Source organism: Lissotriton vulgaris, chromosome 9 (assembly GCF_964263255.1).
Source record: "Lissotriton vulgaris chromosome 9, aLisVul1.2, whole genome shotgun sequence".
Taxonomy (NCBI): domain Eukaryota; kingdom Metazoa; phylum Chordata; class Amphibia; order Caudata; family Salamandridae; genus Lissotriton; species Lissotriton vulgaris.
Genome location: NC_141697.1, coordinates 767,292,149 through 767,316,522, shown reverse-complemented (window position 1 = coordinate 767,316,522; position 24,374 = coordinate 767,292,149). Strand labels below are relative to the sequence as shown.

The 24,374-nt window shown below is 46.7% G+C and overlaps 1 protein-coding gene across 1 annotated transcript in view; it reads right to left on the bottom strand.

Moving 5' to 3' along the window:
- The window catches only part of GAL3ST3 (galactose-3-O-sulfotransferase 3), a 160,972-nt gene that overhangs the window by 2,407 nt on the left and 134,191 nt on the right, over positions 1-24,374 (bottom strand). The window contains exon 2 of the mRNA XM_086938497.1: positions 8,086-8,356. Coding sequence (XP_086794623.1) covers positions 8,086-8,228 — 143 coding nt within the window. The 5' untranslated portion in view covers positions 8,229-8,356. The remainder of the gene's footprint in view (positions 1-8,085; positions 8,357-24,374) is intronic.

Here is a 24,374-nt window from a genome sequence, read left to right as displayed (position 1 = left end):
AAAGCAGAATGACACAGAGAACCAGCGACATGGCATTTCCAAGACTCACTTGTCCATGTTGGATATTTAAGGGGAAACTCTACTAGCTGTCCTCGTATTAAAGAGAGAAACCAGTGTAAGGAATATGGCTGGTGCCTCCCTGAATCTTGGAGTTGGGATGTTTACGTCATTCGGCCTACAATGTATAGCACTGTATTGAATGTCCAGGGATGTGTAACCGTGCATTACTGATTCTTACTCTCCCTCACAGCCTCTGCTTCCCACTAAACCTCACCCTTACCCCACTCAGAATTGGTAAACTCTTCTGACCTGACCTGGAACACCCATGGCATGAACACCGCGAGAAAGTGCTGTCTGTGCATCAGTACCTTAAAATGTGAGGGGCACTTAGTGCATTCTTGCAAGAAACACATCTTGCTAAGGGGGGGGGGGACACACCAAACTCAAGAAATACTGGGAGAGCCAATGTTATGGCTCTGGCTACTCTAGTTATGCTAGAGGAGTGATTGTCCGGATCCGACCGGTGGCTCCCTTTCACCCTATCACAGTAGAAACCAACTAAGAGGGGTGATATGTCTTGGTTAAAGGGATATTAGACAGTACTGCAGTATTGCTGGGTTGTGTTTACTCACCAAATACTGGTCAACCGCATTACTTAGCTCCCTCTCAGCACACCTGATATGCTGAGCTTACATACCCTGGCTAATTGGCGGGATTTTAATTACATCCTTGGGTCTGTGATGGACCACCCACACCTCCCCCCCACCCCCAAAACTCCCCATGGTCTGCTCTGTGGCCTACTTCTCATAATAGATAACACATTGGTTCTTAGTTGATAGTTGGAGAGCATTACATCCCAACACTAGGGAATATTCCTTGTACCCCTCCCCACATGACTTATATGTTAGATGGAATAGTTTCTATGGCTCCCTGCTACGCATCAGCGCATAACAGATGCCAAATACTTTGGTAGAACCCTCTCTGATCACAGACCCCTTCTGCTACTACACGCCTGGGGACTATACTCCACTGTTACGCCACTTGGAAACTCCAAATCACAGCAGTGGAAGACCAAGTATTCTGAGCAACCACTCATGACACACTCACAAATTATATTGTTGAAAAGACCAACACTGCCACCACATGACAGTGATGAGGATACTATACACATGCAATCATAGGTGCAAGAGGCACATTAAGTTACGAGCTGGAACAACTTGAAATTGGTCAACTGATTTCTGCCCTATTGCGGTGGGCAGCGTTACACATACTTTCACCACTGCTTTTTGCTTTGGCAATGGAACCATTGGTGCAGTACCTACACCAGTCTGGAAGAACTTGGTTTTTTGCCTCTTTGAGGAGAAATACATGCAGTCTCCTTATATATGGAAGATGTTCTTTTCCAAAACGCTGTAAATGCCCGGGAGTTCTTGGGCTTAGGAGTGATTTGGTCAAAACCCTGCCTATTTCCGTTACACACAGACTGCCCTGCTCACACAATAGACACCCACCATGTCAAATGGGAGGACCACAGGTTCCGATATCTGGCCATTAATATATACCATTCCGCCCGTGATCTGATGAAAGCCATCTCCTCTCTGCGACTGCACAATGCATTTTGGCGCACACTTTCCATAACTGTTCAGGCCCGGGTCGCGTTATCCAAGATGGCAATGCTGCCAAGCCTACTCTATTACTTTGCAAATTTACCAGTCCCCATTTACTGCAGGCTATTCCGCCTACTAGATGGAAAGATGGAGGATTTGATTTGGAACACAGAGAAACGTAGAGTTGCCCTAGATAAGCTACAACTGCCTAGCGAGGGGCTTGGAGCTCTGATATTCGAGCACTACTGCTCAACTTCAATGTCCATCCGGATGACTTGCGGGACTTAACCCAGCAGAGGTGTCAACAGCAATCAGTGGCAATACGGCGAACAGAACACAGGAGCTGGTTCTCCCAAAGTCACCACTGTCTTTGACCCCCAAAACCCTACCCTGCATACATAACAACAGTTATCATTGGACCCTGCAAACCTCTTCAAGCAGGCTGCCATATGCACCAGATACCCCACTGAGTTACTTTGCTGTGTTTTGGGAGGCAATGGAGATTTGGGAGTCCTTAGGGGTGGACACGCTGGGCAACCTATTCCATAAACGCAATCTGATCCATAGGACCCACTGTCGGAACAGACCGCCCTACCGTCAGGGCAGCTTTTGATGCACAGATGCCTGGTTGTCGAGATGGAGTATCTCTGGGAATCGCAGCCTATGAACCTACTATGCTCCCACTAACCCAGCTACTCTTCACCGTGGGAACTGGACAAAGGCTTATCTCCTGGATCATCAAAATGAAACCAGATAAAACCAATGACCTCCCTTGCTAACCTGCGACAGAGGTGGAATCATGACGTAGGGTACCCTCTGACCCCCAAAGAGTGGAAAAGAGAACTCCTATTACCATGCAAGGTCTTACGCAGTGCCCGCTTTTAATGCATGCAAAATACTCTGGGCTGGGATGGAATCCGTGGCGCTGAGCGGAACTGCGCAGCCTACGGAAACGTCCTAACCCTAATACCGGTACAATCTCCTACACACATTCCAAAGTGATCCCAACGATTACACATATCTATGAAACTTACACACGAGATATCCAGGATATCATATGACAGGTTGTCAATAAATCAAGGAATTGTAAGCCCGCTACTCACCCATGAGGGTCTCAAGGCGCTGGGGGGGATCAGCAGTTCTATTTAACCGAAGAGCCAGGTCTTGAGTGCCTTCTTGAAGGTGTTCAGGGAGGGAGTGCGTATGATGTCGATTGGGAGCTCGTTCCAGGTCATGGCCACTGCCAGACCAGTGGTCGAAGTGGGCGGGATCAGCAGGGCAGGGCGTGCCACTACTTTTTAAATTTAATGGAATTCATTCCCCTACTTTTTTATTTTAAAAATGCGTCCAGCCAAGGCCTATAGATAAGACTCCGCCATTCAGGGTAGGGCAGGGTGAGAAAAGAAGGAAAAGGGCTTCTATCTTCCTTATTGCCCAGAGAAGACAAGGACAGTGTACACTTCTCCTGTTCTGACCCTGGCAGGTGCCCCCTCTCTTCCTCATCCTCTTAGTCCCTCTTTTTCTGTCTCAGTCTTGCTCCATCACACTTGCTAAAAACTGTGACTTCAAGAAACTGCTTTTACCCTCTCTTTTATCTTTATTCCTTCATTCGTTATCCTGTGAAATGGATCCAAAAAAGAAAGAAATACTTTTTCTGGAAATGTTGTCTTTTTATGAAATGTATCTGTTCTGGAGTGCAGCCCCGGGAGGAAGAGAAAAACGAAGTTAAAAATACAACAACAAAAAATAAAGTGAATAAAGCAAGACAGGGTGGTTGTAAATATGCCACATTGGCGTTATTCACACCCACATACATGTGTGCCACTTTAAAGAGTTTGTCAGTGAAGCCCTACTTTTAATATCTCGTCTTTCTTTGAACAACATTGTTTTTCCCGGTGAGGAGGTGCACCATTCCTGGAGGTACTCCAATACCTGGTTTATGCATGGAGTGGAAAACATTTATTGTGACTCTTATCAGCTGTTTTCCTTATTATCGTTTTAAAATGTGTACCGATTACGATTTGTAAGGATATAAGTAATGGACTTGAAACGGGTCTCTTTCAGGCCCTGTAGTCACATCCTTAACTATTCAGGCAAACACACTCATTGATTTCAGAATAATGAGTGTAAATGCGTTATGGTAACCACCTCCATTGGCCTTGTTTCAGCAGTATTAGTGCAACTCACCAGAGATCAGCACATGGACATCATTCTGGAGTAGTCAGGGTTCGCAGCTGAGACCGCAAGCGTGCTCCCTGCTACTCCTGGCACTTCCAATGATACTGGCCTGATTCATTTGAGCTACAAACATTTTTTTTAGTTAAAATCGTCAAATTATGCAGCAGATGATGCATTATGTGGCAAATATGGCAGAGCCAAAATTTGTGGAAAACATTTGAAAATTAGAATATTTTGCCATTCATTGCTTGAATTGGTCTTGTGGGAAAACGGAGGTGAAGTGCTGATGACAGAAACTGCATGTCTCGTACACAAATGGCTTGTGATTCCACTTTTAAGCGTATTTGGGACTTTCCGTGATTGGAAATGTATCCCACTTTGTGAATGTATTTTATTGTCAATAACTCATATTAAACCTTAAATAACACTTGTATCCATTTGTTGAATTTAATAAAGTAATAAGCTGCAACTGGTCAGTGAAATGCCAAACAAATACTAAAAATTGGAAAGTTTTTCTCTTTCTGGCCACACCTCTGACTTCTCCCACTGACCCAATCCTCGGGTTATTCCCGTCTTCTGATTCTCGGCAAACAGTTCCCCTATTTTTTACCCCCCATTTTGACCACTTTGCCATACCCAAACTCTCTCCCACTCCAGCTTAGCACTCAAAAGTAGGACACGGAGCGCCTAGTAGGGAGGGACACTACATACAGCACTATACTCAAAACCACACCACGTGACCAGGCTCACAGTTATTGATGTACTGTTTTCTTTTTCTCTTGTTATCTCTTTCCCTGTGGAATCATCATGAGCCTATACTCTTGCAGGTGCTATGCGAATACTGACAAATGCTTTTCTTTCATATGAAAGTCAGAATTGTGTCATCTTAATGTATTCAATCGTATACAATGTTGAAAAAAACCTCAATTTAAATGATTTTTAGACAGTGCAGAATATGGCTGCTGCTACTTGTTTCTGGATTTTGGGAATCTGGAGGGTAAGGGTTTTCTTTAACCCGGGGGGGGGGAGCATCAAGACATTAGCTAAACAGTGACACCAAGGGCCCTTAAAGAATAATGCCAAATTCCTAGAGAAAGTAGATAATGTACAGAGACGCCAGGTGGTCACTCAGGTTATACCCCCATTTGACATCAGTGTATCACCTCACCCTGTGGTGATTAACCACATGGCTGCTGCGGGGATTTTTCCCGTATGCTGGAAAGCTTTGATCACCATTGTTCATGACGAGCTCAGCTCGTCATCAGCACACGACACCCGTGGGTGATGACGAGCTGAGCTCGTCATCAGCATCGAAAGGGTTAAGAGTATGACTGAGATCGCTTTGTTCGCCATAAGTTGGCAGGGTATACCCAGACGTGGGTCCCTTGCTCACTTTTCCACTGGATTCAAGATAGCCTAGCTGATGAGGGTTATGAACACAAAACCGGTCCCAGGATGCTTGTTTCCGGTCCAGGGAAGACATGGCTTGGCAGTTCGGGTTGGACTGTCCCCATGAGGCACAGGGCCAGACTGATTTGCATATAGCCATGTCTGAACTGGGGTGGTGGAGTGAGCTAAAGAATGATGATGGATTAAACCCAGATCAGTTGACTGGGGGTGGGTGTTTGATTTGCTCAAACACTCCGTCCATCATCCCTTTTGGAATTGCTTTGTACGCCCTAAGTTGGCAGGGTGTGCCCAGATGTGGGTCCCTTGCTCACTTTACCACTGGATTCAATATAGCCTAGCTGATGAGGGTTATAAACCCGAAATAGGTCCCAGGATGCTTGTTTCCGGTCCAGGGAAGACATGGCTTGGCAGTTCGGGCTGGACTGTTCCCATGAGGCACAGGGTCAGACTGATTTGCATATGGCCATGTCTGAACTGGGGTGGTGGAGTGAGCCAAAGAATGGTGATGGATTAAACCCAGATCAGTTGATTGGGGGTGGGTGTTTGATTTGCTCAAAAGCTCCGTCCATCATCCCCTTTGGTATCACTGAGATCCAGACAGGCCTGGGGTCAGCAGTGTCCTCTTGCGCTCAGTCAGCGTGAGTCTCTGAAATGAGTCGCCCCTGAGGTTGCAGTCTAGTTAAAACGTGGGATCGGCAGAAGCCCCAATGAAAGCAAAAAACGTTAGCTGCAATGTTGACAACCAGTGACTAAGCACAGGGAGAGATTGTTTTTACCTTCTGGAGCGAGAAGAGACCCTTGCAGAAATAAATGCTAACTGCGGGCATAGAGACGATTGTTGAGCACCTGAAACGGAAAGAAACCTGGGGGAAAGTGCTGATTGAAGCTGCACTGGAGTTAAGTTCGGCTAAACTCTCTTAAAGAGCAATCGGACACTAGTGCAACACTGACATCTAGTGGCTATTGAGGTCATTGCCCTGGCTGAAGTTATGAAGGGCCTCCTCTTTACAGCCAGGGTCGGTCTGGCCTATGGGGCAAACTGGCAGTGCCAGAGGTGCCGAAATCCGGTCAGTGGGTCGGCAGTTTTTGGGCTGTTTGTGGACCTGTTTTAGAGACCAGCAGGCCGGTGTGAACTGGTGATTTCCTTGATATTACCAGAAACATTAAGTGCTGCAAGCACAAATGCATGTGGTCCACCTGGCAAAACACCAATTCATTCTGTCCTTACGTGAAATATGAACCATTTTTTTAGCTACGTAATTCACTAACTGGGACCAATTTTGTGTTGGTGTGCGGTCCTATTTGCATTGCGACCCGCGGGGGGGGGGGGGGGGGGGGCAGTAGAGTGGGGATCCTGGCTACCTAGATTGCAACCAGCCCACAGTTGTTGTGACAGGTAGCGTTTGACCTGATGGGGAGCAAGGTGGGGACTGTAAAGTAACTCACAAGAAAAGGATGAAAAAACAATTGCACCATTAGAAGACTGGTTCTTCCAGCCTGACCAATACCTAGTTCTGCAGCTGAACCGCTAGTCCCACTGTCAGTGGCCCGAACACGAAAGAAACAGTGACTTATTTACTGTGAAAAGGCATATTTGTGTCCTTAATACAGTAAAACAAATTTTAAGGTAACGCCAAAATCATATAGGGTATCAGGAAAATGAGCAGGGAATTGTTGGCTAAGTTACATTATACCATGTTATGTTCTTCCTTGTTATGTGATGTGTTATTTATGTCAGATCACGTTACGTTGAGTTATCTAATTAGAGAATTTGAAACAGCGGACTATCTGCAGAGTAAACAGGACATTGTTAATAAATAGCATCTAGGGACTTTTTCCTGTTTGGGACTTCATTGTAACATTTGAACTTCTCCACCATGGTTATTTAGCTTCCGGGAACTTCTGTCATGCCTGCTCATTTACTCCTGAACTTCCAAGGTTTAAGCTTGGGCAATATTTCCTTTCTTTTGAATTTGCAGGTCTGGAAATAGTGTTCTTGATTCAATCTTGTGATCAACTGTGCTTCCTTGCAAGACTGTCAGTCACACATTTTACCAGAAGTGCCTTGTCCATGCCCAGTTCTCAAAATGTACACAAAATATTCTCGTGAGAGAGACGGGTTCTATTTTTGTGCAGGGTTATTTTAGACGGATTTGGCAGGAGAGCCAACAAAACTCTTCCCAGGCCCAAGCAGATCTTACTGTTTCCTGAAGGCTGACAGTGCTTCACAATATTTAATTCAAAATTCCCACATAAACACAAACGTGGAGCCGAACATGGCACTTCTAAGTGACTGGCCGCCAAGGCCCTACACGTGACAAGCAAGAGTGACACAGGCGGGGGAGACCATCCTAGCACCAGGGTGGACTAGTTCTCTCTATTGAGACATTCGTGAAACCGTGGCTGCGCCAGTGCTTAATTTGGGCCGGTGGGCACAAGATCTCATTTTTGCGGACCCAGCTTAATTTTCAGCATCAGACTATGACCTAGGGCAAGAGAAAGAAAGAAAGACGGAAGAGGGAGAAAGGAGGAGGAGAAGCAAGATGGGCACACAGTGGTAAAGATAGAGCGCAGGGGTTGAAAGAACCTGCAAGGTAAGGAGACACGTGAGAAGGTTGTGGCCTGAGGCCGTGCTAGTAAAGAAGAGCAGTCATACCAGAGTACCTGTTTCCCGCTAAAATGTCTGCACCAATGCTGAGAAGTACTGATACTCCACCGTTCAATCTAAGAAATCCAAGTTACTCAGTACCTGTCCATTTAAAGAACTGTCTTGTGATGGAGTCAAGATTAGGCAGACTTTGTGTTCGACAGTCCTGGCTTTTAGCTGCACACACCGTGGATCCCTGCACATTTTATTTCTCTCAAACAAGCCTTGGTAAGAGCTACGTACCAGCTGGAGCGGCTGGTCCGGTGGAGCAGGAGGGTGAGCATGCTGAAGACCACCAGCGCCAGCAGGATCTTCTTGTGCGACATCTTGAGGCCTCGTTGCACACAGGGCAGGGCGTGGGCCACGGCCCCCACCAGGCTGGCCATCCCTAGCCCGGCACTCGCCAGTCCGTCAGCTCACTCGCCATGGAGGCCGCGCGGGCGCGTCGTCCAGGGCAGTAGGGGCGCGGAGGCGTCCTTCATCGCAGGGGCATCGAGGCGTCCTGAGAGGAGACCTGCGGGGAGACAAGAGGAGCTCAGCTGAGGGGGCCTTGGTTAAGACGCAAGAGGGGCAGGGGAAGGGGCGAGAGGCGGACATAGAAAAGCACGACAGAGAAGAGCAGATGAGGCAGAAGGGCTCTCATGGCTCCGCTCTATCTGGACGTCTTTGCTGCAGGGTGAAGAGAAAGTTCTGGACTTTGATGCCTTCTGCCTGACTGGCGTCCCTGGGGGGAGCGGGGGTGCCCACGAGCGTCCTGCGAGCCGCGGTCAGGAGCCGGGAGCCGCTGCTGCTGGGAGCGCCAGAGCGGAGACTAGGAGGAGGGTTAATTATCACTGGCGGGAGAAACAAAAGAGGTGAGCTCTCAGGAGGCCGCGCGTGGGCTGGGAGAGAGTGGAAGAGGGTTGTCAAGGATGTGAGTGAGAGGAAAGGAGAGCTTCGGCGGGCAGCGCGTGAGTGAGAGGGAGAAGCAACACAGAAGAGAGACGAGAGAAGGAAGAGGGCTATGGGGAGAGCGGGAGAGAAGAAAGAAAGATGTGACGTCACTGACGGCTGGTGAGGGGGTGAAAGCTAGCTCGAGAAGCGAGAGAGCGAGACAGACAAAGCGATAGAAAGTGAAAACGAGAAGTAGTGAGCATGATGCAAGGAGATGAAAGAGAGAGATGCAGCAATAGAGAGAGATGGAGGGAGGGACATACACCAGGGGTAAGGAGCGGGTAAGACAGAGAAGACGAGGTCTAGAGAGGAGTAAGAGCTCTAATGAAGAAAACAAAGAAAGGGACATCTAGGAAAAAGGAGAGAGAAAGGGGGAATTTGAGGTAGAGAGCAAAAGAAGAGAGACAGAAGCGAGGCAACGATAGTTACAAAAGAGACACGGACAACGTGTGACAACAAGCAGTACAAGATGCAGGATAAATTCAGGACACTTAAATAAAAAAGAAAAGCTAGAGAGAAGAATTGAAAGATAAAGGGAGAGCAAAAGAGGCAAGCTGTTGAAAGGACGGGATTTGAGGGGAGAGGCGCAAAGTACAGTGAGAGGGTCAGGGAACAGAGGGAAGGGGGAGGTGAGAACGACGAGCAGGCCAGTGTCATCTTAAGGATTTGATTTTAGGGGGGTGGGGGGCAAGACATATGTTGGAGGACCCAATTGGGAGAACATTTCATTTTCTTATGCATTTTCTGCGAGTTCAAGCCCAAATCTCCCAAGATATATGAAATATTTGTTAAACTTTCAGACACTGTGTCACACAAAAATATTTTAAATATGCATTTCCCAACACCATAAAAATCCTTGAGCTGATACAGGCAGGCAAAGAGAGGGGGAGTGGTTTCCAAAGTGAAATAGATATAGTAGTCAGGGGTCATATAGCATGCTCCCTTTCCCAGGGAGCCTTGAAAAAGGAGGGGTCATGGCAATTACCCACTTTGCAAATGAGTAAAGGCCTTGCACAGCTGTGTGACTTTGCAATTAGATCACTGTAATAGTCTATGGCGTGCTACCTGGGAAGTACGCTGTCTGAGCCTCACAGCGTGGAGAACAAAACTAATACAAAGCTCCCCCCAATTGGAAGGAGACGCCCTGTAGCACAGCGCATGAATAGACACCAATGTCTATGAACAGTTCATCAAAGTTGAATTCACGCTGTATTGAGGTTCCTTAGGTTTTTAATACATGATCAAAAGTTCATCAAAACTTGACAAAAGCATATACTTCATCCAACGAAAAAAGTCATCCAGTTATAAATCCTCCCAATGCATTTCGGGCAGATGACTAGCCCTTCCTCAGGGGACAGCTCTGTCCGTCGGTACCTCAGGCTTTAACTAAGCCGAGGGGGAGGTTAGTTAAAGCCTGAGGTACCGTGTCTATTCATGCGCTGTGCTACAGGGCGTCTCCTTCCAATTGGGGGGAGCTTTGTATTAGTTTCGTTCTACACGCTGTGAGGCTCAGACAGCGTACTTCCCAGGTAGCACGCCACAGACTATTACAGTGATCTAATTGCAAAGTCACACAGCTGTGCAAGATAAGGACAAAGACAAACCTGACTCCCAGACTGCCATTGCTGCCTGGCTGCCTGGGAGTCAGCTCAACTGCCAACTCATTTAAACCTATGGCAAAGCCCAAACCTTCCCCTGTATTATTTATGTCAGCCTTGAGCGAGGCCTGTGATCCCCAACAGTTAGGGTAAATGTTATGTTAATATGTTATGTGAAAAATGATTTGTAAAGCGCTCGTACACCGGATGGTTTCATGGCACTTAGTACCAGGGGGTGGCCGACCCGGAAACAGTTCATTTGTATGCTTGGATGTACAGCCATATTTTGAGAGATTTTCTGAATCTCAGTACGTCAGTGCTTGACCTGATTTCCAGGGGGATAGAGTTCCACAATCGGGGGGCCAGAGTTGCAAAGCTACATCCCCCTTGGTGCTTCAGCTTGAAGGTAGGGACAGTCAAAAGTTGGAGCTGGGCCGAGTGGAGGTTTCGTGAAGGGGTGTAGCTCGAAATCAGGATATCTATGAATTTAGGGCTCCCGCCATTCAGGGATTTAAACACCAGGCAGTCAACTATGAATTTGCAGCGTTAGGGAATAGGGAGCCAGTGCAGCTTCCTAAGAAAGAGGAAGCTTGTTGCCACCTGGGCTGTTTGTATATCAATCTAGCAGCTTGGTTCTGTACCATCTGTAACCGTTTTGTAAAGCCAAGTGGTTAGACCAAGATATATTGCGTTGGCGTAGTCTAGACGTGATATGACCATGGCTATCAGGACCTGTAACAGAGCTGCTTGGGTCAGTAGCCTGCTTAACTTTCTAATTTTTCGCAATTGAAAGTAGCAGGTGGAAATCACCAAGACTACAAGAGATTTTAGGGAAAGGTCATTGCCTATGGTGACCCCTAAGCTTTTCACTGAGGGGGAGGGGACAGGGCTAATTTGTTTGGCCAGTAATGTGGGCCCCACTGATTGTGGCCCCCACCTGTCAGAACCAGTTTGGTTTTGCCTGGGTTTAGTTTTAAGTGATTGTGGTCCATCCAGTGACAAATTAATTTCATGGTGGACTGGAAGTCAGATATTGACTGGGGGAGTTATCAATTGTGAACATTAATTGGAGGTCATCGGCATAGCTGAAAGTGACCACTCTCCTTTCCTTCAAGGATCTGATCAGTGGGAGAAGGTAGAGGTTGAACAGCTGCAGGGAGAGCGAGAAACCCTGTGGGACCCCGCTTGAGGTTTTGAGTTTGGGGGCTGTGAACTGGCCAATACAGACTGCCCGAGTGCGGTCTTTCAGGAAGGAGTTAATCCAACCAAGGGCTGGGCCCTGGATGCCTGCCTCACTGATACGGTCTGCCAATATATCATAGTGGACCGTGTCAAATGCAGCCGAGAGGTCTAACAGCACCAGGGCCTGGGGAGTGCCTCTGTCAGCCTTTTCTCGTAGGGAGTCCAGTACCGCCAGTATCACTGTTTCCGTGGAGTGAGTTGGTCAAAAACCCGCATGCCGTGGGTCAAGGAAATCAGTCAGTTCCATGAAATTGGACAAGCATTTCGCGATATGGGCTTCCAGTACCATGGCCAGATATGGGAGCAAGGAGATAGGGCGGTAGTTTGCCAGTGTTTGAGGGTCGGCCCCTGGTTTCTTTAATAGGGGGACCACTATAGCCTCCTTCAAGGCATTAGGGACACAGCCCTGGGACAGGGAGTTGTTAAGGAGGGAAGACAGGGTCGAGGAAGGTGGTGAAGGCCGCTTTAGGGACAGGCGGGGGCAGTCATCCAAAGGGAACCAGATCTGACTTTTGATAGTAGATCGCGCAAGGTCTCAGCGTCAATTGACAGAAAAGAATCAAGGGAGTGGGTATTCCTGGGCGTAGGAGGGGAGATTTCTGGAGAAGTATGGGTGAGAATACTGGCTTTGATGGATACGATTTTATCAATAAAAAAGTTGTTCAGCGAGTCGCAGAGAGCCTGCGACGGCGTGGGTTTGCTTAGTACTCTCTCTGGGTTGGACAGTTCGTCTACGATTGCAAACATTTCCTTAGCTTGGCTTGGTTGTTTGAGGTTAGGATTTTAGAGGAGAAATGTGCTGCCTTAGCTGTTGAAATTGCCTTTTTATATTCCTTCATGGCCATTAGGTAGGTGATTTTTCCTGCATGTGAACAATTCTGCCTCCACTTCCTTTCTGATTGGCGGAGAGTGAGTTTTTGTAGTTTTAGTTCAGGGGAAAACCATCTCTGCTCCTCATGACGGCGGGTTAGTCTATTTTGTTTAAGTGGGGCATGTTCATTGCTGGATAGTCTGCTCATGGAGGTTGACGTCGGGTGTGGGGTGGGGAGCTGTGTTGACCAGTGTGGTGTTCAAGTTGTTATTGTCGATAGTGTTCCATTTTCTCGCCATTCCCCCCCTATAGGTGGGAATTTTACCGGTGGTCGGGTTATTTAAAGTGAATTTTACCAGGTAATGGTCAGACCATATACAGGGTGTGATGGATAGTGCAGATACCACCAAATTGATGGTACAAAGTTGGTCGAGAGTGTTCCCTTTTGTGTGGGTTGCTGAAGAGCTCTGTTGGGTGAAGTTCATGTTGTTTAAAGATTCAGTCAACTCTGTATACTGCGGCCCTGGTGAGGGTCTTTTGTCCAGTAGTTGAAGTCGCCTATCAATAGAATTCTGGCATGGTTTGTTACTTGGTTGCCGACTTGTTCTCCCATAGAGCGAGAGAACAGGGGCATGTGCTGTGGGAGCCTGTAGAGTAATACACATATGAGCGGGGCAGAGTTGGACTCAAGCTTTATCACAGTGTTATATACTGCGGGGAGGCAGAGTGGGGTGAGGGCAGTGAATTTGAGATCCTTGTGGATGATAGCTGCTACTCCGCCACCCATCTTGCCTGGCGGGCGGTTTGTTTGCAGAATATAGTATTCATTTGGTAGTACAGCTAGGGTATCGGCAAGGATTCAGGAGTGAGCCAAGTTTCGTGAGCAGGAGGATGTCAGACTTTTCTGAATCTAGAAGGGTAAATGGTATTACAAGAGGATATATGTTTTTTAACATATTGCAGCAGTAGAAACACCCCGTGCAATTTTCACTGAAGAAAGGAAGGTAATAGCTTCTATTGAATAACGTGGGAGTTTCCCCACAGGTCTAACTTTGCAATGGAACTACTAAGGCTTGGGTTGTTTGGTATCAATGAAATTGTTATATTATACCTGACTTTATTCTGAAGTAGCTTTTGGTGGCCCCAGTCTGCCGGCACCCTGGGCAGTAAACAGGGCCGGACTGGCCATAGCAGGCACCGGGCGTTTCCCCGGTAGGCCGCTAAGGTGGGGGCCGGGTTTGGGCCCCTGGGGGGCCGCTTTTGTTACCGGGCTCGGCAATGTCAGCCCTCGGTAACAAAATCGGCCGAAACCGGCCGTCGCAAACTGCTCACCTGCACTCCACCTGACCCCAGGGGGGCCAGCTGAGCAGTTTGCCAGTGCCGGTTTCTGTTCTCAGTCCGGCCCTGGCAGTAAACATCCACTGTCCCCATGCTGCAGTCCCCACTTGACATGGTGCTTATGACCCTGCCCGCGGCAGACAAAGAGCTGCCAGGAACGGAGGTGTTACCTCATCCCTGGCAGGTTGCCAAGGAGTGAGTGAAGCCAGAGAGCACAGTCTTAAAGAAGCCATTGCCTGTGTTGAGCAAATTCTGCTCACACCCATGTCTTTTTGTCCCCTGATGTTTTGGCATCCCTAGAGCAGTAAGAGAACCCTTGTAGAACTTTTTCACCTGAGGTGGGGTCAAGCCCCTAGCTAGCCACCCTTCTGGGTTGGGCTAGTGAGCTGTGCAGAGCGAGATTTCCTTTGCTTAGAATACTACATTGTGGGATGCCCAGTTTCCATAGTTCACAGGGAGTTGTCACCAGGTCGACGGGGCACCCCGAGGAATGCCCCCTTCTCTTGTGTCATAGTTTAGGTTACGTAGGGCCCCTCTGACCCCCAGAATTCAGATCTACTAGATCAACACTGCAAGGAGCTTAGCCTGTGACCCCAGGGTGGCGCAAGAGAAAGGTGGCACAGAGGACTGCGCCTGCTGCACCTGCCTGATCACAAAGAGAGACTACGACCTGCTGAGGATGCGGAGCGGGATACAAACAGCAGGATCACTGCCAAAGCATACGGACCTCAGAGGTTCTCCCAAAGGCTAGTGGCACCAGCTTCCTGTTTGAGCCCCAGGACTACAACAGGTTCAAAGAAACAACCTGCTACTGGCTATCAGGCCTACCGAGGGATTTGCCCCTTTGGTGTCGGCTGATGCATTCTGGGAGATGTAGTCCTCACCCCTTGAAGAGTGTCAGTGACCCTGTCCCGGTTACACAGCCCCAGGAGCAGCCAAAGTGGTTTTCCACCTCTGTTCAAGTACACTAGTATTTTCAGTCCCATTAGACCAGTGGGCACTGGTCTGTCGCTGGACCCTGTCAAAGTCATCGCGGGAGGCCAAGCCCCAACACCAAGGATCACCCCTGACCCTCGTACACCCAAGAGGTAGGCATTGGAGGACTCCCATCTGCATCTTTACAGTACCTATCACCAGCTTCACTGTGACTTAATCTACTGCAGTATCAGGACCACACTGGTGCCGAAAACCCAAAAAGGATCCAGGACTTTTGTCTGTTTTTGGCAACCTGGTTGGTATCCCCTGACTGGGGCTCAGCCCGACTTTCTGACAAAGAGTGCCTGCTAAGGTGTCTAAAATATAATATACACTATTTTGAGTATACATTGGGGGTCATCTCTTTATTGTGTTGAGTTTCTGTTCTTGTTATATTTGGGGTTGTTAAATGCTTTTACACTTGTTCCTGTAAGTAGGCCTGGCTGCTTGAGTGCCACACTTACATAGGACATAGACAAACCTAACTCGACCTGTCAAGGGTGGAGTGTGATTGTTAGATGGTCAGGCCTCACAACCACACTGTATAAGAGCCCACTTTGCTACAGTAATGTTTACAATATATTTTATATATTGTTGTTTACCACAGAGGCCATTGACCCACATTGCACATTACACATGTAAACATAAACATGGCTTTCACTCTATCTACTATGTACTGGAAGGTGGGCAAGCCAGAACAGTTGTGGTATGAGTTGAGCCACTTGTCCAGCTTGGCCCTTAGAGGAGATGTGGGTCAGGAAAAAATAGAATTAAATATAACACAGAAAAAAATGGTGAAATCACAGAAATAACATGCGTTGTGCAAAACAGATCTACAAATATGCCAAGACTACTTTAAAAAAAACGTTAAAAAAGCATGCTGGGGTTTTCCACCCCCTACTCATAACACTAAAGGAGAAAGCACAACTTCCAGAATGCAAAGTGCTGTTAATAGTAAGGACTAGTTGAAGGCGTCACATGTGACAGGGTTCACTTTCCTTTTTTGACTCACTGAGCATTAACTTTCAAGCCAGGTTCTGCCCTTTTCTCTGATATTATTCTTGACACATTCTCAGTTCCTTGAAGTTTGAGTGCAGCATGCAAACAGTTGAAGATTTGCAGGTCACTCTGCAAACTGCTTTATGCTCCAGGTGTCTTATCCCATTGCTGGCTGAGGTGACTGCCAGGAGAACTTCAGCTGGGCAACCCTACCTCCAAGCAAAAGAGTGCTCCCGGCGCCACACTGAGCCCAGCAGGTGGCAAACCTTCACCTCTTCCTGTGTCCACCGGACCCATTTAAGGTGCTAAGACAGTAATATGATCATTTGTGTTCATATGAAGTACAGCTGCCTGGCAATATTAATGTTGCAGGTATAAAGCCAGCTATAGAAGGGTGCATGCTAATGGTCCGCTTTATTACAGGCAGCAAAGAGCTTTGGGGCAGCCAGTTATCAGTTACTTAAATGTGAAAAAAACATTAACATTTAATTTAGCCATATTAAAGGGGCCTATTTACAAGGCGCTATCACCACCTGGACGTCACGTTTAGCACCGTTCTGGTACCGATAGGCCCTGTTCCATATTTACAGAGCAGCATTAAGTCACTTAACATGACTTAACCTCTTCCATGCTCGTGACGGAACCGTTCCGTCACAAGCCACGGGTGGGCTGTGCTGGTGACGGAACGGTTCCGTCATGGCCCTGCCGCCGCGCCTGCGCGGCGCGAATTCCGCGCCTGCGCTAACGTTCTAAAGAACGAGCGGGGCCGTGACTGAACCGTTCCGTCACAAGCACAGCTCACCCGCGAGCCTTGACGGAGCGGTTCCGTCACAAGCACGTAACCGCCGCGCGGCCGCCCCAACCCCTTAGCGCTGCGGCGGAATAGACACCCTGTAAATAAGGCCCCTTTTCATGCTTTACCTAGCGTGAAAGGGGCATGCAATGGGTGTTGCAGTAGGTGTTCTGCTGCACCACCCATTGCTTTTTGGCTCTGCCCACAAGGACGGGGCAGCGCCAAAATCTAAGGCCAGGAAAAACCTGGTCTTAGGATGGCGATACGATGAGAAATCGTTAATTTTCTGCAGCACACATATCTTTCTATGTGTACTGCACTTTGTAGTACACATAGAAACAGCAAATCGCCCTTCAAGATTGTTTATGCGCAGGGAGGTGTTGATTAGGTAAACTGGAATTGTCATTAAAAAAAATTCAGCTAGGGCAAAATATGCATCTTAACCATTGCCACCCTGCCAACAATCGAGATTGAAAGCTTCTTTCACCATTCCAATTTATCCCTGATCTTCATCATAGGGGGGAAATAATTTAGCTTATATAAATCATCTGGATAACTTGTGACGCTAAAATCCAGATACCTATTAGAATTACTGCTATACTCCTTCTGAAGAACTTCTTGGGGGTCCTTCGCATAAAAAGAAGCATCTCTGTTTTGGCGATGTTAATTGGATATTCTGCCAGAGTTCAAAAATGTCTTAAAAGTTCAAAAAGTTTCTAAACAGCTACAGAGTATGGATGAATGTAAAGAACTAGAGAGTCGGCACACAGTTGAAGTCTAGAGGAGTCTGGTTCCTTGGCTTGAACATCTTCCATCCTTCTCAAGGCGCATGCAAGGCGTTAAATGAAGGTTGCAAACAATAAGCGACAATGGACACCCTTGTCTAACGCCCGAGAAATATTTATAGGGTCCAACATTTTCTCATTTAATTCCCACTGAGTTCTGGACCCCTGATGTCTTTGGGCTACCATCTTAATAAACTGGCACAGGAATGTAATTGTTTCCAAAGTTAAAAAAAAAAAAATCCAATTCACCAAATCAAGTCATTTTGCAGCCTCCATAAACAACATTACTGCAGGAATCTGGTTAGTCATGTGATACTCCACGGCGTCAATTAAAAAGTGTGTGTTGGAGTATTGTTGGCCTAAGGGTACAAACCCATTCTTATCTGCTGCAAATAGTTTAGTTATTACCTCCAATATTCTCTTGACTAGTATCTTCATAAAGATGTTATAATCTGGAATAAGTAAGGTGATGTGTCGGTAAGAGTACGCCTGCTCCAGGTTCTTCTTCTTTTTGGGGAAGCATGTTAGTATCCCTCTCTGAACAGCCGCTCAAATTCCACGCACCCCAAAGGACCCTACGATCAGCCCAGCTCTCCTACGCCGAGGTCCCCCGCACCAGAAAGACCAGATCGGGACGCCGCTCCTTCTCAATCCTCGCGGCCAAAGCATGGAAAGCCCTTCCGCTCCACCTCAGACAGACAACATCTCTCCCCATCTTCGCAAGAAACCTCAGAACCTAGCTCTTCGACAGACCCCCTCCTTGATGGAATGGAACCTGAACCCCCCCCCCCACCCCTAGCGCCTTGAGACCCTTACGGGTGAGTAGTTGCGCTTTAACAAACTCCTGATTGATTGATTGATCTCTTAAATGAAGGGGATGGGGCCCCCTCCTTTAAGAATATAACTAAACAACTATTTTAGAGGAGTTAATAGTCAATAATGTGTACCACTCAGAGGGCTAGCCATCCTCCTTCATAGCCTTACATCTTAAAAGTTTGCGTCCCTCCTTCACCACCTCTTCTATCTCTACAGGGCAAATAAGCTTACCTGCTGCGTCAGTTGCCAATGAGGGAACTTGAGCCAGGTACAAAAAATTGCAACTATCTTCATCTGTGGGGCCAAGACCTTCCATGTAAACTCTACAAAAGTATCTAGTAAAAATATTCTTTATTTCCTCTTTATTCCTCTCTAATTTCCTTGTGAAGGGATCTTCTATTTAGTGATATTATTCCTCACCATTCAAGACTGAATACCCCACGCCAGTAATCCAACACTGGTTTCCCCTTCTTCATATGACTGTAGGCCATAGGACGGTGCACTTATCATTTCCTTCAAGAGAAAAAAAAGTCTAGAGTTCCTTCTCTGCCACTTCTTTAGTTGAATATGTCTGCTTGATTTGGAGCTTCTAATACCAAATGTATCCCTTTGAAGTGTCCTTGATAGACGTTGATTTATAGATGGCAAAGGAGCTTCCAAGTTGGCTCCTGCATGGTGTGAGAAACATTTTGGCACATAAGAAGCAGCAGCCCTTGATGAGGAATCGGATGTAGGAAAGAAGTCTACCCTTGAGGCCGTCTAAAACCTAGCTGAGAAAAATACATAGGGCCTCATTTATGAAAAGCGACGCATCGCTGCGTGAAAACAGCGAAGCGTCACTTTTCATTGCGCCCTCCTTGCGACACCAATGATGCGTCATATTTACAGTATGACGCTTCATGGTGCAAGGAGTTACAGATACGTCAGTATTTCTGATGTATCTGTAGGCGCAAAAATGACGCATTGCTGGAGTGTGTCACAAAAGTGACGCAACTCCAGCAATGGTTCATTACACATGTGCAAGTCCCATGTGAAGTGTGCCTGCGTCAGTAAGATATTGACGCATATGCGTCCTAGAAGTGGCGCAGTGAAATCTTATAGATGTCACTGTGTCACTTCTATGACCCTTTCTTGCGTCAGAACGCCCCCCCTGCATATATAATACCTGGCGCAGGCATAATATGGCGCAGGGGTTTACAAAGTGACGCATCTACCTAGATGCAGTATCATATCTATAGCGCGAACATGACCCTGAAACAGGGTATCAGAGCGCTTTAAAGATCCTTATAAAAATCCAAATCATACATATTCCGAGTCATTACTGGTTTGAAACAATTAGAATTGCAAACGGCATAGTCCAATATATAGTATTCAAACAGACAGCTTATTATAGCATTAAACCACATAATACGGCACTAAAAAGATTATACAGTTCCTGTAGTTGGCGCCATGAAACACATCATGATTGAACAGGTCTCATGATTGCAAGGAGGGCTTGAGTTTGCCTTCTAACGGCACGGGAGCATGACATTTACAAAGTTCGGCAGTAGGGTATTAGGGAAGAAATTTCTTCATGTAAAATAGTTTTGCTTCCTTTTTGAATGTTGAGATGTATGGAATTCTTCTTATGTCCGGGGGGAGGGCGTTCCAAGTTGTTGAAAAGGGCGCTAAATCAGCAAAACACACAAAAACGTGTCTTTGCTGGTAAGGCGATTAAATTATCGCCACTTTTTGGCCAAAAACGGCTGCAAAAGCGGTGATAATTTCATATATCGCCACCTTGGTAATATGCCCCTAGATTACTTGATTAGCAGACTTGATGCGTGCGAAGAGGGCACATGTGTGTACCTTAAAGCTTGGCTCGCTTTGAAATCAAGAGTTCCTGAGGACGACAAGCTCAGCCAGAGCCGGGTACCTGGCTCGAACCAGGTGGCTCGTCCACCTCTGCTATTTACATGAATAAAATGCCAACAGTATGAAACAGGAACAAGTAATATGAGTCAATAACAAGTCAAACAAGCACTCGCAAAACCAATAGGGCTCACCTTTTCGCTTTGCCAGTGCTTTTTGGCTAATGCTGTTCAGCATCAGCAAAAAAAAATGGTTATTAGCGATGATGACCAGCATCTTCACCCTCGGGTGATGACGTATATGAATGCATGTGCCCCCATGAATAGCATGACGCAACAACAGCCCAGAGTAATGATGTGTGCTTATTTCTATTTTATGATTCAGCAGACATTTTTTATATTTATAGCTCCAAGATGACAGACACCAATCTTTGAGTGGTACATCAAATAAAAAGTGTGCAAATGTGTGTTTGCAGAAAAGAACTTCCCGGCAGCAAATTATAGCAGGATTTTAGAGGGTAAGCACCACAAGGGGGAGAAGGAGAGAGAGAGAGAGATAAAGACAGAAAGAGAGAGAGGGGGAGAGAAAGAGAGAGACAGAGCTCATACTAGAAATCAACTAATTATATTTAGTGCTCTGTTGTAGACTATAAGTCTTCAACTACAGAAATCTCAAGCTCTCTGTAAACGCCACCCAATAAGGTATATAACATCAAAATCTGAAGTACTTTGGTTAGTGAAGTGTAAGACATATTGAACAGTTATGACTAGTTTAATTCAGGCTGGCAGATCAGAAAATGCACGACAGCGAGTCCACTAAAAATAGGTAATCTCAAAATAGCATTTATAAAACTTCTCAGGCAAAATATGTAAAGCATATAACAGCTTCTATTGAAATCAGGTAAAAAATATAAAAACCCATCCTTCATTTCCACTCTCGACTTATCTGATCACACACCAATTGGCTCATATTTTTAGGAGTCCACACAGACCCACTCTGATCAGTGACAGTGGTGTATACCCCCAAAATCCTGGATTTTATTTGAATTCTGTGACTTGTAGTTCAGTTTATCAGTTTACAGTACAAGAACTTCGATCCCCAGAATGCAAACAAAAAACCTGCACTTGATGAACTGCTCGTGCATGGACCTGGGAAGATTGGGAGCTCCGAGCCAAACAAGCAAAATAAAAGCCATGGAGCTCCACAGCCGGTGACTAGAACGGCAGCAGCTCGAGGAACAGCCGGAGAGGGTACGGACTGTGTTATTTGTTGGGCTTCTGAGAAGCAGGGCCCGAGGGAGCTGCTCGTCCTTGACGTAGGCCGCGCTGAAATCAAATCCACTTTATTTCTTCATGCGATGTCCTAGATATGAACAAAGGAGCCCGCTGCTGCCGCAAGTAATTCACCCGGGCAGCCAGTTGTCTTGCCTGCACTAGAGGACGAACAAAGGTGAAAAGTCCTCATGGGGAAAGGAAAAATGCTGCTGTGGCAGAAATGGACAGTAAGCTGCGGCGCAGTGGCATGCAGGAAACCGAGAGAGATAGGCAGGGCTCGAGTCGGGGTACCACGCGGGTGGACGGCGTCCCCCCATTTATTTTACCGGGAGCTCGATAACTGGAGCAAATGAAGCCACACATTCATTCCATTCAGAACGCTGCTCACGCGCTGGTTTCTCTGATGCAATCGCATCTAAGGGGTGAACGAGGGGAGGCAATGCGTCTGATGGTGCAAGCCACCTTTCGTGATGTCACTTCCTGTTGTGACGTCAGCGTCCACCAACTTCTTTTTTAGGACTTGTGCCCTGGAGATAGGAGGTGGACAATCTAGTAAAAGTTACACAATACGGGGCTGGCTATAGTGTTGGTGGCGCCCGGTGCAACAATCGTTGTTGTCTCATGCGTCCTCCCTCCATGGCCTCTTTCTCCACGGATTCCATCACTGCCCCCCTCCAAGGGGTCCCTTCCTTCTTCGTATAGCCACTCTCTCACATTTAATTTATTTTATAGTGCTACTCATGTAGGGTGTCAGAGCGCTTTACACCACATATTATACTTCAAAATGAACCACACAGGTGTGTGAATCAATGCATAGGGAAGGCTACATAAGACAGTACAAGGTGCAGAAGTCGCATCTGACCCACACAGGCGGGCATTACATCCGCGGGATTGGCAACCCTGTGTTACTCTTGTAACGCAGAGTTCTGGCCAAATTCTGCCAATCCCCAATGGCAAAAATGTTTTCTGCGAAGCTCCAGATATGCACGCGTGAGCGAGATTTGGCGTCCCTAGTGCCTTTGTATAATGTTGGCACTCGCAGGCGACTGCGAGCGGTCGCAGTCAGAGGGTTGCTACTCAAGTAGATTTTCTACTCAATCGGCAGCAAAATCATCTCGAATGGCTGTGCACTAATATGTAAGACATGGTGTCTCTTGGGTGGATTTTTCAGGACTTCTCGCACTAAATTGTAACGTGAGCAGAGCAACATGCATATGTCTGCCCGTTGGCGGAACTCCGCCGAATCTCATTGAGTTTTTCTGTAACTCCACGAGTTCCAATCACCCCTGATTACATGTTAGGAGGGCACGGTCGGAAGAAACACAAAGTCAAGATTTAAAACACAGTGGTTGGGGCTCTCTATACTACTAAGACATTATTACTACCCAAAGGAATCCTTTTAGCTTCCTCAGAATAAAAGAAGACTCAGAAAAAACCAATAAGGTTCTAAACCCATGTCCCGCAGTTTGAATGCAGCTCCTTGATGCTGGTTCATAGCTCACAGTGCTGTTTTAGGAGGAACGCAACAAATTGACAGCAAGAAGCAAAAGGATTTCTGTGGCATAAGCAGTAACCCACTGAACTATACGCATACAATGCAGATCTAAGATCTTCATGTTACGAGTTGTGTTTTGCTCTTGTTGCCACACATCATGACAAGTGGGTGGCCCCCAGTTTTGTGTAGATCTCGGATTTGAGAGTTGTGTGGCAAATTTGACTACTATTTCACGGCCATTTTTATTTAAAAGATAACCGTTTCCTACTGGTGCCCATTAAATTACACACATCAAATTCCATCATTATTGGTAATTCTTGTAATAGAATGGAGAGAATCTGGACAACCAGGCCCCTCTCAATGGGCCTCATGGCCGGACAGGCCTTAGCGGGCTCCAGGCATTTTCCTGGTGGGCAGGAAGGGTAGGGGCCGGTTTTGTTACCGGGGGTCGGTTTTGCAGCAGTGTTGCAAAATCATCCTCCTGTAACAAAAACGCAGCAGCAGTGTTGTCCACTAGCACCCGATACACCCACCCCAGTCCGGGGGCCAGTTTGACATAATTTCCATGGCTGGTTTGCCGTCCCAGTTCGGCCCTGATGGGCCTCTAGTGTCCAAATGCAGCTTCAAATTTCTAGACTAGCCCTTGTATTAAAAAAAAAATAACTCTAGATTTTCCCTCCTAAATTCAAAGATCGCAGGAGCAGAAGAAGATGAAAGGGGCAGCGAAAATGAAAGACAATGTCTAAAGAGAAATAATGATGAAATATAAGGCAGGGATAAACAGAATGAGACCTAGCAAGAAGGAGAAAGTGGTGCTAAACTCATAGCCCAGCACCACAGGGGAGTCAAGCAACTGAGAGAGAGAGATGCTGCCCAGGGCAGACAGGGGTAAAGAGGAGGCAGATCATGAGAAGTGCCTGATATACAAAAGTGAAGGAGATTAAAGCTCTAATTTTTGTGGCTGTCCCTTAGGGCTCACTGTAGGTAGCAGCTGCAACCTTTTGTTTCCCCTTTCGTACTTGTGGTAATAACCCTGTGACCACTAGCATGTGTTAATTCACTCCTCAGTGTATTTAATAGGAGATGGCATGTTGTTAGGCATTCACATTGTACAGCAAATGTAACACTAAAAACATTATCCTTTATTCATTTTTGTAATAAAAAAACCAAAGATGATTTGGTATATTTTACAGAGCATAGATCTATTTTAGATTGCTACGTAAATGTGGAAATACTCGTATTTTATTTAAAAATCACCAATCTGACACAAATTGAGCATAAATGTTCGGCCATTTTTATGTCTGGCTTGATTGTGCAGCTGTGTCGAGGACCTATTGTTATTGATGTACTCTCTCATCTCATGCTATTGGCTGTTTAATGTATCACCCCATATCAGTTCTTCAAGATGGCCGACAGAACAGGGGTTCTCGCTGTGAGCTCCCGAGGGCCAGGATCACTTTCTGTGTAAATCCATGATTTGCCCTGCCCATCCAACCTCCAAAGTCACCCTCCAATATCGCCAAAGCTATTGCTAGAGAATCGACTGCCTTGGCGACCAACTTCTCAACTGAGGACCAACCTTTTCCCAGCTTTTGCCATCATCGTGCAACCTCAGCTGAGGG